Here is a 21301-nt window from a genome sequence, read left to right as displayed (position 1 = left end):
CTTATTCCTGCTTTGATTTTACAGTAGGGGGTTTATTTTGTCATTTTATGTGGTTTTCTTTCTATTTCTACTTAGGGCCTTCAAGTTCAGGAGTATTCGGGTAATTTTTGCAAGCGTGTCCCCACCGATATTGATCTTCCTGGGGTTAGTGTTGATATGATATTTCCTTCATTACATATTTATAATTGATTGTTTTATTTCATTATTTGTTTATGCATTCTTTGGAGCCACAAATTTCATTGCCCTTTTGTCAGTAATCAGAGAATTAAATTTGTTCTAACTAATCTAAGCAATGTTCCAAAGAGCAGTATGCAGTATCTATGCGGTTGCCTACCGTATAGCTTATATGCGTCTGCAGGCGCATATGTGGATGCATACGCAGTCGATCTATTAAATATTAATAAAATGTTTAAAGGCATTAAAAATTTATATAAATGCTTTCTAACAAAGCTAAATAGCTATAGTAATAATTCAGAATTCACAAATTTAAATAATTAATTTCAAGTAAAGGATCTCATCACTAAACTAACAATTAGTAATTTACTTTTTATTATTTAATAGAGAAATAAAAAAAAAAGAAATAAAAAAAAATTCTATGTAAAATCATAAAAATCGTCAAACAAAAATCAATGTTCTAAAAAAGGGTATGCTGAACTGTTATTAAGAATAATAATTTTTTCAACTTGTCATTCACATCATTTGAGAGTCCAAAGCTTAGAAAAAAAAAATCTACTATAATAACATCTAACAACTACAAAATTATTCATCGATATTTATAAAATATTATTAGATGGATTAGGAATAATATCTACGAAAATAAGAAGAGAGATAGGTTATATTTATATAAAGATAATTGCATTTACATGCATTGTTATTAATTAAACTTCTATAACAATAGTTATATGTATATGTGTACTGATTATTCAAACAATCCCATTCATCATTATATTTCAATCCCACCTTAAAAGAAAAAAATGCATATGCGGCCATATATTTGACCGCCTGCCGTGTATGAGCCGGATATGCCGTCCGGCTGTCCGGCTGCATACTATACTGCATATTTCATATGCGGGCAGTTTTTGGTCCGAACCGCATATGAGGCCGCATGGATTGCTTTTTGGAACATTGAATCTATGCGGTTCAAGAAGAGCTACCTAATAACTTTAGGCAGTTGGTGACAATTTATGTAGATAATAAAAATATCACTCAAAGAATGATGGTACAATTTATGTAGATAAAAAGATTACCCTAAGGGTCCGTTTGGTTCGAGTTATGTAATATTACAAAGTATTTCGACATATCCAGGTATCTTGGATTTCGGCGTGAGATTACTACTGATGCTGCATTAGCGCGTTTGGTTTATTGCAGTAATGTAATACTAGATTACAGTGTTTATAGCATTAATACGTTTGGTTCAGTTTATAAAATTTAATAATCCTGACATAAAAGNGGTCCTAATGTCCGTTAGGATGGTCTTATTGACACAAACCAATTAAGCGATACATTAGATCAGCAATTATATCGTAATGTTTAGCTCGTTCTAATGTAGCTTTTATAATTACCCTCCCCCCCAGCACATAGAAGGTAATGCCTTTGGGCAATTATGATGCATAATACATTTTATTGTTAAATGGGAGGTTGTTGGAGAGAGAGCGTGCTTGTGGATAGTAGAAGATAACGCAGCAGGAGGGTCCATTAGTAGTGCTAGAGGAAGGGAGGTAAGTAGTAAAGGCATTTTTTATTATAAGTTTACTGGTGTTGTTCCCGTTAACCAGGATAACTCGAACCAAACGCACCCTAAGGTCTTGTTTGGTTTACGGTTTGTAATGTTCCGGTAATCCTCCATATTTTCTTTTGAAAATATTCAAATCATTACCATTCAACTCAAAATGGGTAGTTGTAAAAGATATTATTAGGGAAGTGGTGGAATTATTGTACATCCCTAAGTGGTAGTCGTACTAGATTATCATGGGTGAGGAGATATTCTCATTTCGAGACTTAATGGGAATCATTAGTAGTCAATAAGAGTATACTAGTTCTTAACAATCTTCCAACCCAACTGCCTTGATAAGTTTGTAACAAACTTGACATATTAAATACAGAACATTCCCGGAATTTTACAAACCTTGAACCAAAACTCAGAACGACTGTACTTAGGCATCCATGCATGTCTTCTTTAATAAAAGCCCCAGATTCAATTAATAATTTCGATCTAATTTTACCAATTTCTCCCTGATAAATATTGTTTAATTGAAGTTTGGTTTTTATAAAATGTTACAATAGCGTAGTTGTTGGAAAAAAAAATTTGTGATTTGTTCTATGACCATCAAAATGTTGAGTTGCAACACTGCCATTCCCTATTTCATGTTCTATTGTTTTTTTTTTTTTTTTTTTTTTTTTTTTTTTTTTTTTTTTTTTTTTTTTTTTTTTTTTTTTTTTTTTTTTTGAGAGATTTTCATGTTCTATTGTTATGAAGCATCTCTGTTTTGATAAAGGTCGTACTCTGAATTGAAAACATGAAACAAAGAAAACTTAGTTTTGCTATAAGATGAGTTTCATTTGTCTTTTCTACATTCTTACTTTACGCACATTCTTTCTTTCGGGGAATATTTAAATGCTATAGTAATACCTCTTGATGGGGAAGAACTGAAGTTCTTTCAAAATTTTTACAAACAGGTTGAAAATATAATTATTGCCTGTTTAAAGTTATCTTATTTGTTAAGCTCCAAGATAATGTTTCAATGCTATTAAGTTTTTGAATATAACTGTACTTTAGGTAGACATTGTATGAGAACACCATGAAAATCAAGATCTGAGAGAAGTTTGACATCACAAAAGAACATTTAATTGTATTTTTCTTGGATATTTTGTAGTGTTTGCTACTTTCACCTGTAATTTGGAAAAAGCATATTAAAGTAGTGATCAATGAAATGGATGCACAAGCATTTCCTTTTGGCTATTTGGTCTTAGCAATTTGGTCTGTAATATAACAAATTATGGAATTAAACGATCTTTATGAGGAACCATTCGCTAGATGATATTTGGATGTGATTCGTGAATGTAAATATTTTTATAAGAATATTCCTGTCTCCCTTAAAGGGAGCTAAATGGTATTTCTAATCTTGATTGAATTATCTCTGCTCTCTCCTCTTCCGCTTATATTCCACCTACCCAAATCCCTGCACCTATGATTTCCTCCCTATCTGCCACTTCCCACTAGTGTTTGAAAGCGCGCGCCTCAGTGCCTAGGAGCGAGGTGCGAGTCTTAGCGCCTTAGGGAGTGAGGTGCGCACCTTAGACGCGCCTCGTGATATTTATGTTTATTGTGTTTAGGGTTTTTGTTTTTGGATTTTGAGTTTCTTCATTATATTCTAAAATGTTAAGAATTTTTTTTTAAAAAAATTTCTAATTTGAACGCCTTCTTTCCCTTTTCTATGCTTGTTCTCTCTTCCACCCCCCAATGGCAATAAGTAGCAGCGGCAAGAAGCAAGAAGTAGCAGGAAGCACTTTTAAGTTGAAAGTTAAAACATAATTTTTTTATTTTTAGGCTGAGAACATTTATGCATGCGATTTCTTTACTTTTTTATGGTTATTTTGTTTTTGTATAGCTATTTTAGAATTTTTTAACATAAAACATCCATTTAAAATGGGCTTGTTGAGAGTGTTTATTTTTATTAGATATAACATACGCCTCACCTTCTGGAGTCGTGCGCCTCGTGCCTAGTGTCACGGACTTAGCGTTTTCGTTTGCAAAGCCCGTGCGGCGCCCACCTTTCCTGCTCGAAGATGGACAAGCCTTTGTCCCTGTTGCTAGCCCGGACCTTCGCGTCCTACGACTAAGTATGCAAAGGGAAATGACAAAGAGAAAGAGGCAGAGGTTCTCTCAAAAAACTAAGTACTACACTACTTAGAAATGAGAATTACAACCTACAAACAGCATACAAACACACTCTCTCTTGTGTGTTTTGACCTTAGCCAAACCCCACTACTTATAGGCTCCTAGATACAATGAACCTAGCCACACACTAACTCACACATTAACTCACCCACTATCTCATAGTAATGAGCCCTCATAAAAACCAAAAGCTCAAGAGTCACCTCATAATTCCCATGAGTTTCATAACTCTTGAGTTTCCCACAGCAGGTTGGGTTTGGGTATTGACAACCTGATTCGACCCGTTACCAACCCGAACTCGCTAGCAGATTTGGGCCATTGTCAAGAAGAGATCAACGGAAAATATTTTGTCCGTGACATTCTCCCCCACCTAACGCGCAGACGCCCTCGTCGTGCGCCGAGTCGCTCCCGGTCCGCATAGCCTTCCGCGCGGTCCGTCGTGCCTTCACGCGCGATCGGCCCCGTGCTTTGCTCCCAATGTCCGCACATGTCCCCGCACCAGCACCTAGTGTCTTGCCCCTCTGAGCAAGTGCACCAGCGAGCCTGCTATGCGAAGAATTCGCCGGATGTGCATGTCCTCCACGACACGCACGCGCACTCTGCCAAGCTGCAGAACGCCCCGAGTGTGCATGTCCTCCGCGACACACACGTGTACTCCGCCAAGCTACAGAACGCCTTTTGGTCCTCGCAGGCTCCTTAGCAGAATGACTTGCACTTTGCTTGGACGCTGGCCGCTCCAGCGCCGCATGAGACTCGATAGTCTCGCCGCTGCTGAGGCCCTCCTCCTCGAGATCCCCGGCCTTCCCGCGCTTTACCTCCTCGCAAAGCTGCAGGGCTGTCAGAGTTGAACTCTTATTGCACCCTTTTGCGTCCCCTGGATCGGGGTGCTCTCCTCCACCTTTGGCCTCGCTCGCCTTTGGTGGTTCACCTCGATCGCCCTCGGTTCGCTCCCGCTCGGGCACAACGTCAACGACGACAGCTTCCGACAAAGACATGGTTCCTTCTCGAACCGGCTCTGATACCAACTGTCACGGACTTAGCGTTTTCGTTCGCAAAGCCCGTGCGGCGCCCACCTTTCCTGCTCGAANTCAGCATCCTGCGCTTCCAGGCCCGATCGTTATCCCTGTTTCAAGTATGCAAAGGGAAATGACAAAGAGAAAGAGGCGGAGGTTCTCTCAAAAAACCAAGTACTACACTACTTAGAAATGAGAATTACAACCTACAAACAGCATACAAACACACTCTCTCTTGTGTGTCATGGCCTTAGCCAACCCCACTATTTATAGGCCTAAAGGTGCCTTTTCAACTCACCCACACACATAACTCACCCATTATCACATACATAATGAACCCACATTATGAGCCCTCATAAATGCCAAAATCTCAAGAGTCACCCATAACTCCCATGAGTTTCATGGCTCTTGAGTTTCCCACAGCGGGTTGGGTTTGGGCCTCTTTGACAACCCGATTCGACCCGTCTTTAACCCGAACTCGCTAAGCAGATTTGGGCCAGGGACCGGGCTGCATAGAAATTTTTCNACCGGCTCTGATACCAACTGTCACGGACTTAGCGTTTTCGTTCGCAAAGTCCGTGCGGCGCCCACCTTTCCTGCTCGAAGATGGACAAGCCTTTGTCCCTGTTGTTAGCCCGGACCTTCGCGTCCTACGACAAAGTATGCAAAGGGAAATGACAAAGAGAAAGAGGCAGAGGTTCTCTAAAAAAACTAAGTACTACACTACTTAGAAATGAGAATTACAACCTACAAACAGCATACAAACACACTCTCTCTTGTGTGTTTTGACCTTAGCCAAACCCCACTACTTATAGGCTCCTAGATACAATGAACCTAGCCACACACTAACTCACACATTAACTCACCCACTATCTCATAGTAATGAGCCCTCATAAAAACCAAAAGCTCAAGAGTCACCTCATAATTCCCATGAGTTTCATAACTCTTGAGTTTCCCACAGCAGGTTGGGTTTGGGTATTGACAACCTGATTCGACCCGTTACCAACCCGAACTCGCTAGCAGATTTGGGCCATTGTCAAGAAGAGATCAACGGAAAATATTTTGTCCGTGACATTCTCCCCCACCTAACGCGCAGACGCCCTCGTCGTGCGCCGAGTCGCTCCCGGTCCGCATAGCCTTCCGCGCGGTCCGTCGTGCCTTCACGCGCGATCGGCCCCGTGCTTTGCTCCCAATGTCCGCACATGTCCCCGCACCAGCACCTAGTGTCTTGCCCCTCTGAGCAAGTGCACCAGCGAGCCTGCTATGCGAAGAATTCGCCGGATGTGCATGTCCTCCACGACACGCACGCGCACTCTGCCAAGCTGCAGAACGCCCCGAGTGTGCATGTCCTCCGCGACACACACGTGTACTCCGCCAAGCTACAGAACGCCTTTTGGTCCTCGCAGGCTCCTTAGCAGAATGACTTGCACTTTGCTTGGACGCTGGCCGCTCCAGCGCCGCATGAGACTCGATAGTCTCGCCGCTGCTGAGGCCCTCCTCCTCGAGATCCCCGGCCTTCCCGCGCTTTACCTCCTCGCAAAGCTGCAGGGCTGTCAGAGTTGAACTCTTATTGCACCCTTTTGCGTCCCCTGGATCGGGGTGCTCTCCTCCACCTTTGGCCTCGCTCGCCTTTGGTGGTTCACCTCGATCGCCCTCGGTTCGCTCCCGCTCGGGCACAACGTCAACGACGACAGCTTCCGACAAAGACATGGTTCCTTCTCGAACCGGCTCTGATACCAACTGTCACGGACTTAGCGTTTTCGTTCGCAAAGTCCGTGCGGCGCCCACCTTTCCTGCTCGAAGATGGACAAGCCTTTGTCCCTGTTGTTAGCCCGGACCTTCGCGTCCTACGACAAAGTATGCAAAGGGAAATGACAAAGAGAAAGAGGCAGAGGTTCTCTAAAAAAACTAAGTACTACACTACTTAGAAATGAGAATTACAACCTACAAACAGCATACAAACACACTCTCTCTTGTGTGTTTTGACCTTAGCCAAACCCCACTACTTATAGGCTCCTAGATACAATGAACCTAGCCACACACTAACTCACACATTAACTCACCCACTATCTCATAGTAATGAGCCCTCATAAAAACCAAAAGCTCAAGAGTCACCTCATAATTCCCATGAGTTTCATAACTCTTGAGTTTCCCACAGCAGGTTGGGTTTGGGTATTGACAACCTGATTCGACCCGTTACCAACCCGAACTCGCTAGCAGATTTGGGCCATTGTCAAGAAGAGATCAACGGAAAATATTTTGTCCGTGACATTCTCCCCCACCTAACGCGCAGACGCCCTCGTCGTGCGCCGAGTCGCTCCCGGTCCGCATAGCCTTCCGCGCGGTCCGTCGTGCCTTCACGCGCGATCGGCCCCGTGCTTTGCTCCCAATGTCCGCACATGTCCCCGCACCAGCACCTAGTGTCTTGCCCCTCTGAGCAAGTGCACCAGCGAGCCTGCTATGCGAAGAATTCGCCGGATGTGCATGTCCTCCACGACACGCACGCGCACTCTGCCAAGCTGCAGAACGCCCCGAGTGTGCATGTCCTCCGCGACACACACGTGTACTCCGCCAAGCTACAGAACGCCTTTTGGTCCTCGCAGGCTCCTTAGCAGAATGACTTGCACTTTGCTTGGACGCTGGCCGCTCCAGCGCCGCATGAGACTCGATAGTCTCGCCGCTGCTGAGGCCCTCCTCCTCGAGATCCCCGGCCTTCCCGCGCTTTACCTCCTCGCAAAGCTGCAGGGCTGTCAGAGTTGAACTCTTATTGCACCCTTTTGCGTCCCCTGGATCGGGGTGCTCTCCTCCACCTTTGGCCTCGCTCGCCTTTGGTGGTTCACCTCGATCGCCCTCGGTTCGCTCCCGCTCGGGCACAACGTCAACGACGACAGCTTCCGACAAAGACATGGTTCCTTCTCGAACCGGCTCTGATACCAACTGTCACGGACTTAGCGTTTTCGTTCGCAAAGTCCGTGCGGCGCCCACCTTTCCTGCTCGAAGATGGACAAGCCTTTGTCCCTGTTGTTAGCCCGGACCTTCGCGTCCTACGACAAAGTATGCAAAGGGAAATGACAAAGAGAAAGAGGCAGAGGTTCTCTAAAAAAACTAAGTACTACACTACTTAGAAATGAGAATTACAACCTACAAACAGCATACAAACACACTCTCTCTTGTGTGTTTTGACCTTAGCCAAACCCCACTACTTATAGGCTCCTAGATACAATGAACCTAGCCACACACTAACTCACACATTAACTCACCCACTATCTCATAGTAATGAGCCCTCATAAAAACCAAAAGCTCAAGAGTCACCTCATAATTCCCATGAGTTTCATAACTCTTGAGTTTCCCACAGCAGGTTGGGTTTGGGTATTGACAACCTGATTCGACCCGTTACCAACCCGAACTCGCTAGCAGATTTGGGCCATTGTCAAGAAGAGATCAACGGAAAATATTTTGTCCGTGACATTCTCCCCCACCTAACGCGCAGACGCCCTCGTCGTGCGCCGAGTCGCTCCCGGTCCGCATAGCCTTCCGCGCGGTCCGTCGTGCCTTCACGCGCGATCGGCCCCGTGCTTTGCTCCCAATGTCCGCACATGTCCCCGCACCAGCACCTAGTGTCTTGCCCCTCTGAGCAAGTGCACCAGCGAGCCTGCTATGCGAAGAATTCGCCGGATGTGCATGTCCTCCACGACACGCACGCGCACTCTGCCAAGCTGCAGAACGCCCCGAGTGTGCATGTCCTCCGCGACACACACGTGTACTCCGCCAAGCTACAGAACGCCTTTTGGTCCTCGCAGGCTCCTTAGCAGAATGACTTGCACTTTGCTTGGACGCTGGCCGCTCCAGCGCCGCATGAGACTCGATAGTCTCGCCGCTGCTGAGGCCCTCCTCCTCGAGATCCCCGGCCTTCCCGCGCTTTACCTCCTCGCAAAGCTGCAGGGCTGTCAGAGTTGAACTCTTATTGCACCCTTTTGCGTCCCCTGGATCGGGGTGCTCTCCTCCACCTTTGGCCTCGCTCGCCTTTGGTGGTTCACCTCGATCGCCCTCGGTTCGCTCCCGCTCGGGCACAACGTCAACGACGACAGCTTCCGACAAAGACATGGTTCCTTCTCGAACCGGCTCTGATACCAACTGTCACGGACTTAGCGTTTTCGTTCGCAAAGTCCGTGCGGCGCCCACCTTTCCTGCTCGAAGATGGACAAGCCTTTGTCCCTGTTGTTAGCCCGGACCTTCGCGTCCTACGACAAAGTATGCAAAGGGAAATGACAAAGAGAAAGAGGCAGAGGTTCTCTAAAAAAACTAAGTACTACACTACTTAGAAATGAGAATTACAACCTACAAACAGCATACAAACACACTCTCTCTTGTGTGTTTTGACCTTAGCCAAACCCCACTACTTATAGGCTCCTAGATACAATGAACCTAGCCACACACTAACTCACACATTAACTCACCCACTATCTCATAGTAATGAGCCCTCATAAAAACCAAAAGCTCAAGAGTCACCTCATAATTCCCATGAGTTTCATAACTCTTGAGTTTCCCACAGCAGGTTGGGTTTGGGTATTGACAACCTGATTCGACCCGTTACCAACCCGAACTCGCTAGCAGATTTGGGCCATTGTCAAGAAGAGATCAACGGAAAATATTTTGTCCGTGACATTCTCCCCCACCTAACGCGCAGACGCCCTCGTCGTGCGCCGAGTCGCTCCCGGTCCGCATAGCCTTCCGCGCGGTCCGTCGTGCCTTCACGCGCGATCGGCCCCGTGCTTTGCTCCCAATGTCCGCACATGTCCCCGCACCAGCACCTAGTGTCTTGCCCCTCTGAGCAAGTGCACCAGCGAGCCTGCTATGCGAAGAATTCGCCGGATGTGCATGTCCTCCACGACACGCACGCGCACTCTGCCAAGCTGCAGAACGCCCCGAGTGTGCATGTCCTCCGCGACACACACGTGTACTCCGCCAAGCTACAGAACGCCTTTTGGTCCTCGCAGGCTCCTTAGCAGAATGACTTGCACTTTGCTTGGACGCTGGCCGCTCCAGCGCCGCATGAGACTCGATAGTCTCGCCGCTGCTGAGGCCCTCCTCCTCGAGATCCCCGGCCTTCCCGCGCTTTACCTCCTCGCAAAGCTGCAGGGCTGTCAGAGTTGAACTCTTATTGCACCCTTTTGCGTCCCCTGGATCGGGGTGCTCTCCTCCACCTTTGGCCTCGCTCGCCTTTGGTGGTTCACCTCGATCGCCCTCGGTTCGCTCCCGCTCGGGCACAACGTCAACGACGACAGCTTCCGACAAAGACATGGTTCCTTCTCGAACCGGCTCTGATACCAACTGTCACGGACTTAGCGTTTTCGTTCGCAAAGTCCGTGCGGCGCCCACCTTTCCTGCTCGAAGATGGACAAGCCTTTGTCCCTGTTGTTAGCCCGGACCTTCGCGTCCTACGACAAAGTATGCAAAGGGAAATGACAAAGAGAAAGAGGCAGAGGTTCTCTAAAAAAACTAAGTACTACACTACTTAGAAATGAGAATTACAACCTACAAACAGCATACAAACACACTCTCTCTTGTGTGTTTTGACCTTAGCCAAACCCCACTACTTATAGGCTCCTAGATACAATGAACCTAGCCACACACTAACTCACACATTAACTCACCCACTATCTCATAGTAATGAGCCCTCATAAAAACCAAAAGCTCAAGAGTCACCTCATAATTCCCATGAGTTTCATAACTCTTGAGTTTCCCACAGCAGGTTGGGTTTGGGTATTGACAACCTGATTCGACCCGTTACCAACCCGAACTCGCTAGCAGATTTGGGCCATTGTCAAGAAGAGATCAACGGAAAATATTTTGTCCGTGACATTCTCCCCCACCTAACGCGCAGACGCCCTCGTCGTGCGCCGAGTCGCTCCCGGTCCGCATAGCCTTCCGCGCGGTCCGTCGTGCCTTCACGCGCGATCGGCCCCGTGCTTTGCTCCCAATGTCCGCACATGTCCCCGCACCAGCACCTAGTGTCTTGCCCCTCTGAGCAAGTGCACCAGCGAGCCTGCTATGCGAAGAATTCGCCGGATGTGCATGTCCTCCACGACACGCACGCGCACTCTGCCAAGCTGCAGAACGCCCCGAGTGTGCATGTCCTCCGCGACACACACGTGTACTCCGCCAAGCTACAGAACGCCTTTTGGTCCTCGCAGGCTCCTTAGCAGAATGACTTGCACTTTGCTTGGACGCTGGCCGCTCCAGCGCCGCATGAGACTCGATAGTCTCGCCGCTGCTGAGGCCCTCCTCCTCGAGATCCCCGGCCTTCCCGCGCTTTACCTCCTCGCAAAGCTGCAGGGCTGTCAGAGTTGAACTCTTATTGCACCCTTTTGCGTCCCCTGGATCGGGGTGCTCTCCTCCACCTTTGGCCTCGCTCGCCTTTGGTGGTTCACCTCGATCGCCCTCGGTTCGCTCCCGCTCGGGCACAACGTCAACGACGACAGCTTCCGACAAAGACATGGTTCCTTCTCGAACCGGCTCTGATACCAACTGTCACGGACTTAGCGTTTTCGTTCGCAAAGTCCGTGCGGCGCCCACCTTTCCTGCTCGAAGATGGACAAGCCTTTGTCCCTGTTGTTAGCCCGGACCTTCGCGTCCTACGACAAAGTATGCAAAGGGAAATGACAAAGAGAAAGAGGCAGAGGTTCTCTAAAAAAACTAAGTACTACACTACTTAGAAATGAGAATTACAACCTACAAACAGCATACAAACACACTCTCTCTTGTGTGTTTTGACCTTAGCTAAACCCCACTACTTATAGGCTCCTAGATACAATGAACCTAGCCACACACTAACTCACACATTAACTCACCCACTATCTCATAGTAATGAGCCCTCATAAAAACCAAAAGCTCAAGAGTCACCTCATAATTCCCATGAGTTTCATAACTCTTGAGTTTCCCACAGCAGGTTGGGTTTGGGTATTGACAACCTGATTCGACCCGTTACCAACCCGAACTCGCTAGCAGATTTGGGCCATTGTCAAGGAGAGATCAGCGGAAAATATTTTGTCCGTGACACTAGGCTCCATTAGGTCTTTGCGTCTTTTTGCGCCTTTTCAAACACTACTTCCCACCACACCCACCTACCGACCCAGCCTCCCAACACAAACTAAAAAAGGAAAAATAGAAAGAAACTCTCGTCTCTCTCTTCGTATCTCTATAAAACTCAGAGGTAGGTTAGTCAATTCATTTGCCTGCGAACAATGATTGGGTCAACTTGCTTGGCCTCTTGGCTGTCTGGTTTGCATTGTCATCCATAGTTAGTAGTAGTACCTGAAAAGTAATGGGTAAATTTGAACTTTGACCCGCTGAATTTTTGGCAACATTGTGCATCAAGTCCTGAAGGTTTGGATCTTTTTTTTTTTTTTTAAGCCAATAAACTGCAAAGATGCTAGGTGAAATCAGTTTTTGCTAGTTTCAATTAGGACCAATCTGTCTCGGTAATATATTTTGGGATGGAAACATACTTTGTGCATGGCCCTGGCTTATGCAATATTCACCATCTTCCTTTTTATAGTGTGATTAAACTTTGAAAAAACCATGATTTTATGCTTGAATTCGAATATTTTGAACAGAAAAAGGGTAACATATTTTATTTTGTGGATTCCATTTGTCAGTGCGCCATCTTTCTCAACACAATTTTTGACTCTATTTTTGTACTTAATTCAAGTGCAGAATAGATATACAGCTAAAACGGTTAAGTTTTATTCCTGAAATTTGGTATTATCTCTTTGCTGAACTACATGACTATCCAAAATCGCTTTCTTCCAACTTCTCTTCCAATGATTACCATGCCACTTCAATTATCTGTCTATCGTATGGATTCTTTCCCAATACGGGCTTTGGGAACCTACATGCTTCGTGACTATTGTGGTTTAATGAAAAAACTTTGATTTCCTTTGGAGATATTTTCCTCTGTGATAGTGAATGCAGTTTTAAATTTGTCTTTGCAGAAACCTAATTATATATTTCGGATATTAATGAATAGAAATCTTTATTATGAAATTTGGTTTTGGTGAACCATATGACTCACCAGACTCGCTTCCTCCAACAGCTATTCCAATTGGACTATCGTTCCATTTCAATTCTAGGTCTATCATATGGAGATTTGTTGTTGTTGTTGTTGTTGCTGTTGTTGCTGTTGCTATCGTTCCATTTCAATTCTAGGTCTATCATATGGAGATTTGTTGTTGTTGTTGTTGTTGTTGCTGTTGTTGTTGTTTCTTCCTCCAAACACTTGCTTGCTATGCTTAGTACCTATACACTCCCTGGCTATTGTGATTTGCTAAAAACTTTGATTTCGCGACTTCTTTTCCTTGTTATTAGTGTTGCAGTTTTATAATGTGTTGTCAGAAAACAAATTACTAAAGATAATGAGTTAATGACGAATAAGAATCTTCTATCATTAAGTGTTGTCTCTTCTGTTGTTTCTAAATAAGTTTGCCTGATGCAGATTGACTCTGACAAAACCATAATGGTCACTTTCAAGCATGACGACAAATTTCAGGAGGGTTCTGAATGTGCATTTCAGGTATGGAGAGATATATGTTAACTTTCTTAACCCATTGCCATGCCTATTGTGAATGAACATTCACTAGTAACTTCGTATAATGATATGCTAGTAATATGTTAGTAATCTATGCGGTAATTTGCACCGCAGGTTTTCCTTTTATGCAAATATTTTCTTAAATTGTTACTTTGCTGCTGTTCCTTCCAGTGCGCGCTTCTCTACACCACAGTATATGGGCAAAGAAGAATACGAGTGATAAATCTTTCACTTCCATGCACAAACATGCTTAGTAATCTTTTCCGATCTGCTGATTTGGATACTCAATTCACCTCTTTCCTTAAACAAGGTAAAATACTTTTGTCCTAATGTCTTGCTTGTATTTTATTAATCTCCAATTTTAGGTTTTAATTGAGTTATGTGAAGGAAAACCTGCTTGAGAACGGAATAAATATATCATTTGCAATACCTTTTGAATAAAGTGCAACATTTTTCTGGTGGAGTTGTGAATATCTTGGACATATTTGTTGCATTCGCTTTCTAATCATGTAAAATGTACTCTGTTTTTTACAGCTGCAAATAGCATTCCCATCACTCCTCTTTCTCAAGTGCGGGAGCAAATAACAAACCTTTGTATCAATATATTACATTCCTACCGTAAATTTTGTGCATCTGTATCATCATCAGGGCAGCTAATTCTTCCCGAAGCTCTGAAACTTCTGCCTCTTTATACCCTAGGTATGATGTTTCGTAGAATGGAAGTGGATCTGTATTTTGCTTCTTTTTTTCTTTTTCATTATTATTTTTTTTAGTAATGTCGCTGGTTTCTGGAACCAAATTTGAGAAATATGGCTTACGTTGAGCCTCAAATTCTACTCATGGTTCTTTTCGGTTTGTATTGTTCTCACGGAAATGTAATTTTTATAAGTTGGGGAGTCGTCAAATCTTGGGGGGAGTTGGTTTTCTAATAGAAAAAGCTTTTCAAAGAGGGGCATTTGTAGGTTAAAGGGTATATGAGTAAGAAATTAATTTTGATGGGCATATGTGAAAAATAGCTCTGCTGGGATGTTATATGTAGACCCGACAATCTCGACTCATACTCGCGGGTTATCCGCAAATTTGAGGGTTTGGGTACCAACTTTTCCAATCCAAAAAATTACGGATAAAACGGGTGGGTACCCATTAAGCTGTGGGCATTTTGGGTAACCCACCCGCGGTTACCCACGGGTACCCACACATATTTTTTAATTACAAAATATATTTTCTTAATTAATATATATATATTTTTATTTACTCATCCTAAAAATCCTAATCCTAATTTTTTATCGCGTTACTTTGTTTATGGATTTTTTTTGCTTTAAGACATTTTTATTGAACGTTTTGATATTTTAAATAATGAGTTATGTTATACTTTTAAAACTTATATACATGTGTTTTGCATTTAAAAAATATAAGAGCAAAAGAGAAAAAAAATTGCGGGTAACCTGTATACCGACCTGCTCACCTACGGGCGGGTATGGGTAAAGATGTTGGCTACCCAAAAATTTGCGGGTAAATTTTACTCATGCCCAAATAACCCGTGGGTACAATGGCCTGCCTGTGGATTACCCAACCCGCCCGTTTGTCAGGTCTAGTTATATGTAATTATAGGTTTTGCAGGGTATATATGTATGTATCTCATTATCTTAGTAGGGCTACTGATACATCCTACATATAGGCATAAGTTGACATGCAGACCATTTTGTTGACCTGTTCCAGCTTTGATCAAAAGTATAGGCTTGAGAAATGATGGACGGTTGGATGATCGGTCCTACTGGGTCAGTCATGTGGCTTCACTTTCTATATTATTGGCTGTTCCGTTGGTATATCCTAGGATGATCTCTCTCCATGATTTCACTTCAAAGGTGTGAAACCCCAGCAGTAGTTTGTACTGATGTTTTATTTTTGTTTGTTATCCAGCATTACATGTGTGTGACATTTCATTTAATCTGATGCAGGAAGATGATGATATTTCCCTTCTATCTGCTACTCTTCCTCTCTCGAGCGAGCATCTGAATGATGACGGAATCTATCTCTTAGAGAATGGTGAGGATGGTTTAATTTATGTAGGCAACATGGTGAGCCCAGATACTCTCCAACATTTGTTTGGGGTTTCTTCTCTTGACGGAGTTCCAAACCAGGTACATCTTGTTCCTTTGCTTAAGTACCATGGAAGCAAGTTTTCATAGGAAGAGTTGAATTTGACTTCATAATGAACTAAACAGTCTGAGGAATAACTTCTGTGAATTGACTTTCGGTCAGCTTTCTTAGAATATAAAAAAAGCAGTGGCCTTAATGTAGCTGCCTTCAAAAAGGACAACTGCAACTACTATATGTGACACCCAAGGATTTTGATTAGTTCTATGTGTAAGATATAATAGAGCAAAATCTCTTAACTCGGCTATAGCATTTTGGATGGTGGCTAGGCCCAAGGGTTAGGGTTAAGCATGCTAGAGTTAGAGTAGTTTTAGGATAGATGACTTGAAAAGTGGGGCGTCATAGTAGGTATTATCAACCGGAAGTGTGAGATGAGTCTTTACTGAGTTAGGGTCATATAGCAAGTAGAGCACGGTTTCCCAGTTGACGATCATTGTGGGTGCAGGCGTGACTCCTCACAAGGTCGGCTAAGCCTTGGAAGATGAGTCTCACATCGTTTGGTTCTTATCAGTGTGCTTGAGCCTGACCCGTTAGGGCTTAAAGGGGTGATAATGTGGCACTTCTAGGATTTTGAAGTTCTATATGTAAAGATATAATAGGGCTAAATATCTTAACCCGCCCAAAGCAAGTGTTAAGAGGGTTAAGCATGCTAGGGTTGGAGTAGTTCGAGGATGGGTAACCTCTTGAGAAGTGGGGCGCCACATTAGTCCATGACTCTTTAAATCAATATCTTTTCTAGATTTTGTAATATTCAGTTCTTGGACTTCGATGATATTGCTTCGGAGAGAAAGTATTTATCTATTTTTGATTTCTTAAGAAATTAAGTGGAAAAAAATCACAAGGGTGTATGATGATTTAAGTAGTTATCGGCTAGTGATACTTGCCTCTGGTATTACATCGATCTTACTTTGTATAAATATCAATTCACAGACTAGGGTAATTCATTGAAATCTTTATGGCATGGCAAGTATAGGGGTGGAAACGAGCCGAGCTCGAGCGAGCTTACCTCGGCTCAAATTCGGCTTAAAATTAATTTCGAGCCTAAATTTAAGCTCAAGCTTGGATTGAAATTAATTCGAGCCGAGTTCGAGTGAGCTTAATTTCGAGTCGAGCGAGCTCGAGCCCTAAACGAGCTGCTTGAAATTCTCAACATCATACGATCAATAGTTTAATTTGTATAGAACATTATCTATAATTTGATACAAAAATGTCTAATAGTTCAAAGTACAAAATAATGATATGAAATATAATATTATAATATGAAAAAAAAAATCTATGAGTTGAATATCTAATCTTTTCCGCCTCACGTCTTTTCTTCCGCCTTCAATCTTCATATTATTCATTTTCATTTATGCAATCAAAAATAAATAAATTATATAGATAAATATTGGATTAAACTATCCAATCATATATAACTAAAATTAAAATTTTATATGAATAATAATTTTTTACATTAAAAATATTCTGTATATTTTCTCAAGTATACAATTAATAGCAAGGTAGGCAACAACCGGTATATGCAGTTACTTGATAATTTGGAGGGCTTCTGACTTGGCCACTTAGGGTGAAAGACAGAAAAAGAGAAAGAGAGAAATATATTGAAAATTTAGAGCTCTGTAAAAGAAAAAAAGAAAGGAAAAATGTATAAATTTAGTGAAATTTTGCTCTTTTATTTTGTCTATTGGGTTTGTTTTTATGGGCCAACAATATTGGCCCAATTTTAACTAAACTCAGATTATTCACTCAGCACTCAGCCTATATATAATTAAAATATAATATATTTATATATTTTTTAATAAATAAATAAATAAATAAATAAATATATATATATATATATATATATATATATATATANGGCTTATTTAATTTCGAGTCGAGCTCGAGCGAGCCAAATATCGAGTCGAACGCGAGTCGAATGCGAGCCGGCTCGCTCATTTGCCAGCCCTAGGCAAGTATTATTACAATCTTTTATGGCATGAAAATACTTGAATCACTGGTTACATTGATTTTTTGTGTAACTATCTGTGAATTGAAACCATCTTGCTTTGTTTGACAAGCTGTGAGTTTAAGGCATATAATATCTTGAGATAACCTGATGGTAAATTTGAAGTTACTGGTGAAGCTGGTGATTCTGTCCATCATGCAGTTATCTTAGCTTTTGTTATTACTGAGAACTTGATTGTTATTTTACACATTTTGTTTTACTATATTTGGGGTTTTCAAATCTTCCTTGTTTCTTGCAAATTTAGAGGTCAGCCTACTATTGTTTTGATAATTTCTGTTGAACATGTGCTTTGGTTTACCATAATTGTTTCTACTAGCAAATTAAAACTTGTGCTCTGCATCTCTTGGTAACTGGTTTTAACTATACTTATTTGATGTATCTTTTTTTACTTTGCAGCTGGTATTGCAGCAATTTGATAATGATCTTTCACAAAAAGTAAATGAGGTGGTTAATGAGATAAGACGACAACGATGTTCATATCTGCGGTAAATTGGATTTTTTGTTTCCTTATTCTCTTGTTTTATGAGTTTTATCATGTAAATACTGATTTTTTAAAAATATTTGATGATGCAGTTTGCGACTTTGCAGAAAGGGTGATCCATCAGGTTAGTGGACTAACTGGTTTGAAAGGAAAAGTTTGGTCCTATCTCCAAAGAGTGTAATTTAATGGTTTTAACATAAATACCTCTTCAGAATTATCCATTTATATGTGCACCGGTAAAATCTGAATTTTAGTAGACCACTTGAAAGTGAAGTTTTTTACAATACTTTTACTTAAGTTGGTTAGTCATTAGTCTGCTCTATGGGGTAAGTTGGCTCTGAAATAGTTTTCTGAGGGCGACTTTTACCGAGTACAAGGATAGATCTGTAACAGGCACATGTAAAAGTTTCAGATTTTGGAAGGTTATATGTGCAAATAGTTATCGTTGTGGTGTTTATATATACATAAAGAGCTGAACCATCTGATGTGCAAAGTGGGGGGGTAGACTGTTGATTCTTTTTCTGGGGGATAGACTTGTTGATTCTGTCCAAATTACTGCTGCAATACTTTTTTGTTCAGTTACTTTTTTGTTCAGTAATGCCTATTATGTTTGTTTATTTGCAGGAATGTTCTTCCTTTCATACATGGTTGAAGACAAGACCCCCGGAGGCCTTTCCTATGTTGAGTTCCTTGTGCACGTCCATCGGCAAATCCAAACAAAAATTGCATGAGGCGATCGCATACTTTGTTTCCATGCTATTTTTTGATATGAGGCTATGAGCTCCTTTATTTATTTAAGTACAGCCCAAATTTGGAGATGGCCGGATGAGAAGCAGGTTAATCAGAGTACAGTCGATGAATTTATAGTAGAACTTTTTATGCTTTCAATTTTACAACTGTAGGTCTTGGTACAGCAGGAAAATGCATGCTCTGCTATAGGGACAAAAGTTTGAGGTGCTGAGCGCGACGCATTTCTTTGGATCTTGGATGGATCTTAATTTTGTTTCTTCTTTCACAAACGGAGAGGTTGTATGATGTTGAAAGTAATCTTGGAGGTTCTGATTATTAATAAATGTTTTGTGATCCATCAGTGTGTATAGGGGGATTCGGGAACTGTTGTGTATTTCGTTGGTGCAAGTTTTGTTGTCCATTCCTGTTGCTCCTTGACCACCATCAGTGCCATTATCATCATGTTTCTTTGTCATCAATCAATGCTTGCTTTGGATTTTCGTTTGGCTAAAGTACAGGAATATCTTTACTGTTTAGTCCCTCTCTCAATTACTGTGCATAAAACTTTTCACCTCAATAAAACTCAAAATAATTTAACAGATTTATAATTTGCTAAACAACTGTCACGCCCCGGGGCTTAGCGGAAGCCTACTTGGCACGTGCCCAGACCCGTCATACGTCTAAAACATATAAGGTGTCTACGAAATTTCGGTAATTAAAACAACAGTGCAAAGAGATCTAGTAATATTAGAGCATAGTACAACTAAGTTCAACGACAAGATATGGAAAATGAAAGGTAAATCACAAAGAAGTAGCATAACCTAGTACAAGAAAACCAATATACAAATACAAAGGAAAGTACAATGGTGGTCTCTAAACATGGTAACAAAACCTCTCTCTCACAAAACTCAAAAAGAGAGAAAATCCACCTAGGAGCAAAACTGGCTCCACTACTAACTAGGCGATCCTCTTGCCGCGATCCCGTGCCTCCACCGGTGCTGAAGGCGCTGAAAAAGGCATCAAATAGAGGGCATGAGAACTATTAAGTAATAGTTCTCAGTAGGCAATTACTGGCTTCAGTGAAATGCACCACTAGGCCCAACAAAAGAAAGGGTAAGCAGATAAAGCAATATTTAAACTGAAAAACTACCACATGATCCCTACCTAGCATGAAATTGCATAAGTAATTAACCTACCACATGATCTCTACTTAGCATGAAATTGCATAAGTAACTTAGCATGATTTTGCATAAGTAATTAAAACTATTATGACATATTTACACAGGAGTAAGTCCAACATGATAACCTCAAGCTAAACAGTAAGGTGATACTATTGCTATTCTAGTCGATGTCCAACTGGCAAAGATATGTCACTAGTAGTCAAATCCTGTGGAAGCTACCCGTAGGTAGTCCGGCCTGCGCCGTGCCAACAATGGCCCCGTGGTAGTCAACATCCCCACTCTAGGAATGAGCCTCCCCTACGGCATCCTATTTTAGCGCCTAATCCCGCACGGGCGAGCATATGTCGCGATGGCTATCTCCGGAGTGCCGACTTGTAGGGAGCGACTCTCACAAGTATGTGCGAATGAGCACAATGGCATGCAAGCGAATAAGTCCGTCTCAGGTCCTAGTGGTTCATCACTGTTTCATCGGATCTAAAATCTGGAATACAGCACATATCTCAAAGGCCCGCCTCTATGTCATCGTGTCTAAAATACGGAATATAGTAACTGTCTCAATGGCCTATCTCTATGTCATCATGTCTAAAATATGGAATATAGCAAATTTCCGGTGGCTTATCATCATGTTTCTAAATAGTAGTTCAACAATTTTCTAGTTCAAGTGCCCCTTTATGACACTTTTGCTTACTATGTCCCAATATGAATAATAAATCTAAAAGCTTGTCATTCTAATCATTTCCCACACAAGAAATACGATCTTACATTATTCATTAGAACATTAAACTCATGCATGCTCACAATGCATATGTTTCTCTCTACAACATAGAGTCAAGTTTTCATGATGCATAACATAGGGGTTTTAAGCATTCTAAAATTCATATAAATCCTATTCAATAGGAATATGCATGCATATATAGTATACGAAAACATTTAACCACGTAGGAGGCATCTCCCCCTATTTCAATGAAGCCAAACCCACCAAAGTCTTCGCGGTGCGTCGTAACCTCCGACGAAGTTGCCTGCTACTCTCCTAGCACCCTAAAGGTATAGAAATGAGAGTTAAACGGACCTTACGAACAAAGTTAAGCTCAAACATTAAGCTATCCAAGCTAAGGTGGAGAAATCTCACCGTACGCGAAGGAATCTCTCTCGATCTCCAAAAGGGAGATAGAGTCCTTCAAATCCAACCTAAATCAAAGTTCTAAACCAATCAATTTGGTTCTAGAAGCTACAAATCCAAAATCCCCATTTCT

At 42.3% G+C, this 21301-nt stretch overlaps 1 protein-coding gene across 1 annotated transcript in view; it reads left to right on the top strand.

The window, feature by feature from the left end:
• The window catches only part of LOC109725247 (protein transport protein Sec24-like CEF), a 39804-nt gene extending 20458 nt beyond the window's left edge, over positions 1–19346 (top strand). Inside the window, exons 15-23 of the mRNA XM_020254357.1 lie at positions 76–144; positions 13403–13480; positions 13667–13805; positions 14030–14194; positions 15215–15360; positions 15454–15636; positions 18054–18142; positions 18231–18262; positions 18763–19346. Of these exons, the coding sequence (XP_020109946.1) occupies positions 76–144; positions 13403–13480; positions 13667–13805; positions 14030–14194; positions 15215–15360; positions 15454–15636; positions 18054–18142; positions 18231–18262; positions 18763–18869 (1008 nt within the window). The 3' untranslated portion in view covers positions 18870–19346. The remainder of the gene's footprint in view (positions 1–75; positions 145–13402; positions 13481–13666; positions 13806–14029; positions 14195–15214; positions 15361–15453; positions 15637–18053; positions 18143–18230; positions 18263–18762) is intronic.

This window comes from Ananas comosus, linkage group 19, assembly GCF_001540865.1.
Source record: "Ananas comosus cultivar F153 linkage group 19, ASM154086v1, whole genome shotgun sequence".
In the NCBI taxonomy this organism is placed as follows: Eukaryota; Viridiplantae; Streptophyta; class Magnoliopsida; order Poales; family Bromeliaceae; genus Ananas; species Ananas comosus.
This window is presented reverse-complemented; position numbering and strand designations above follow the sequence as displayed.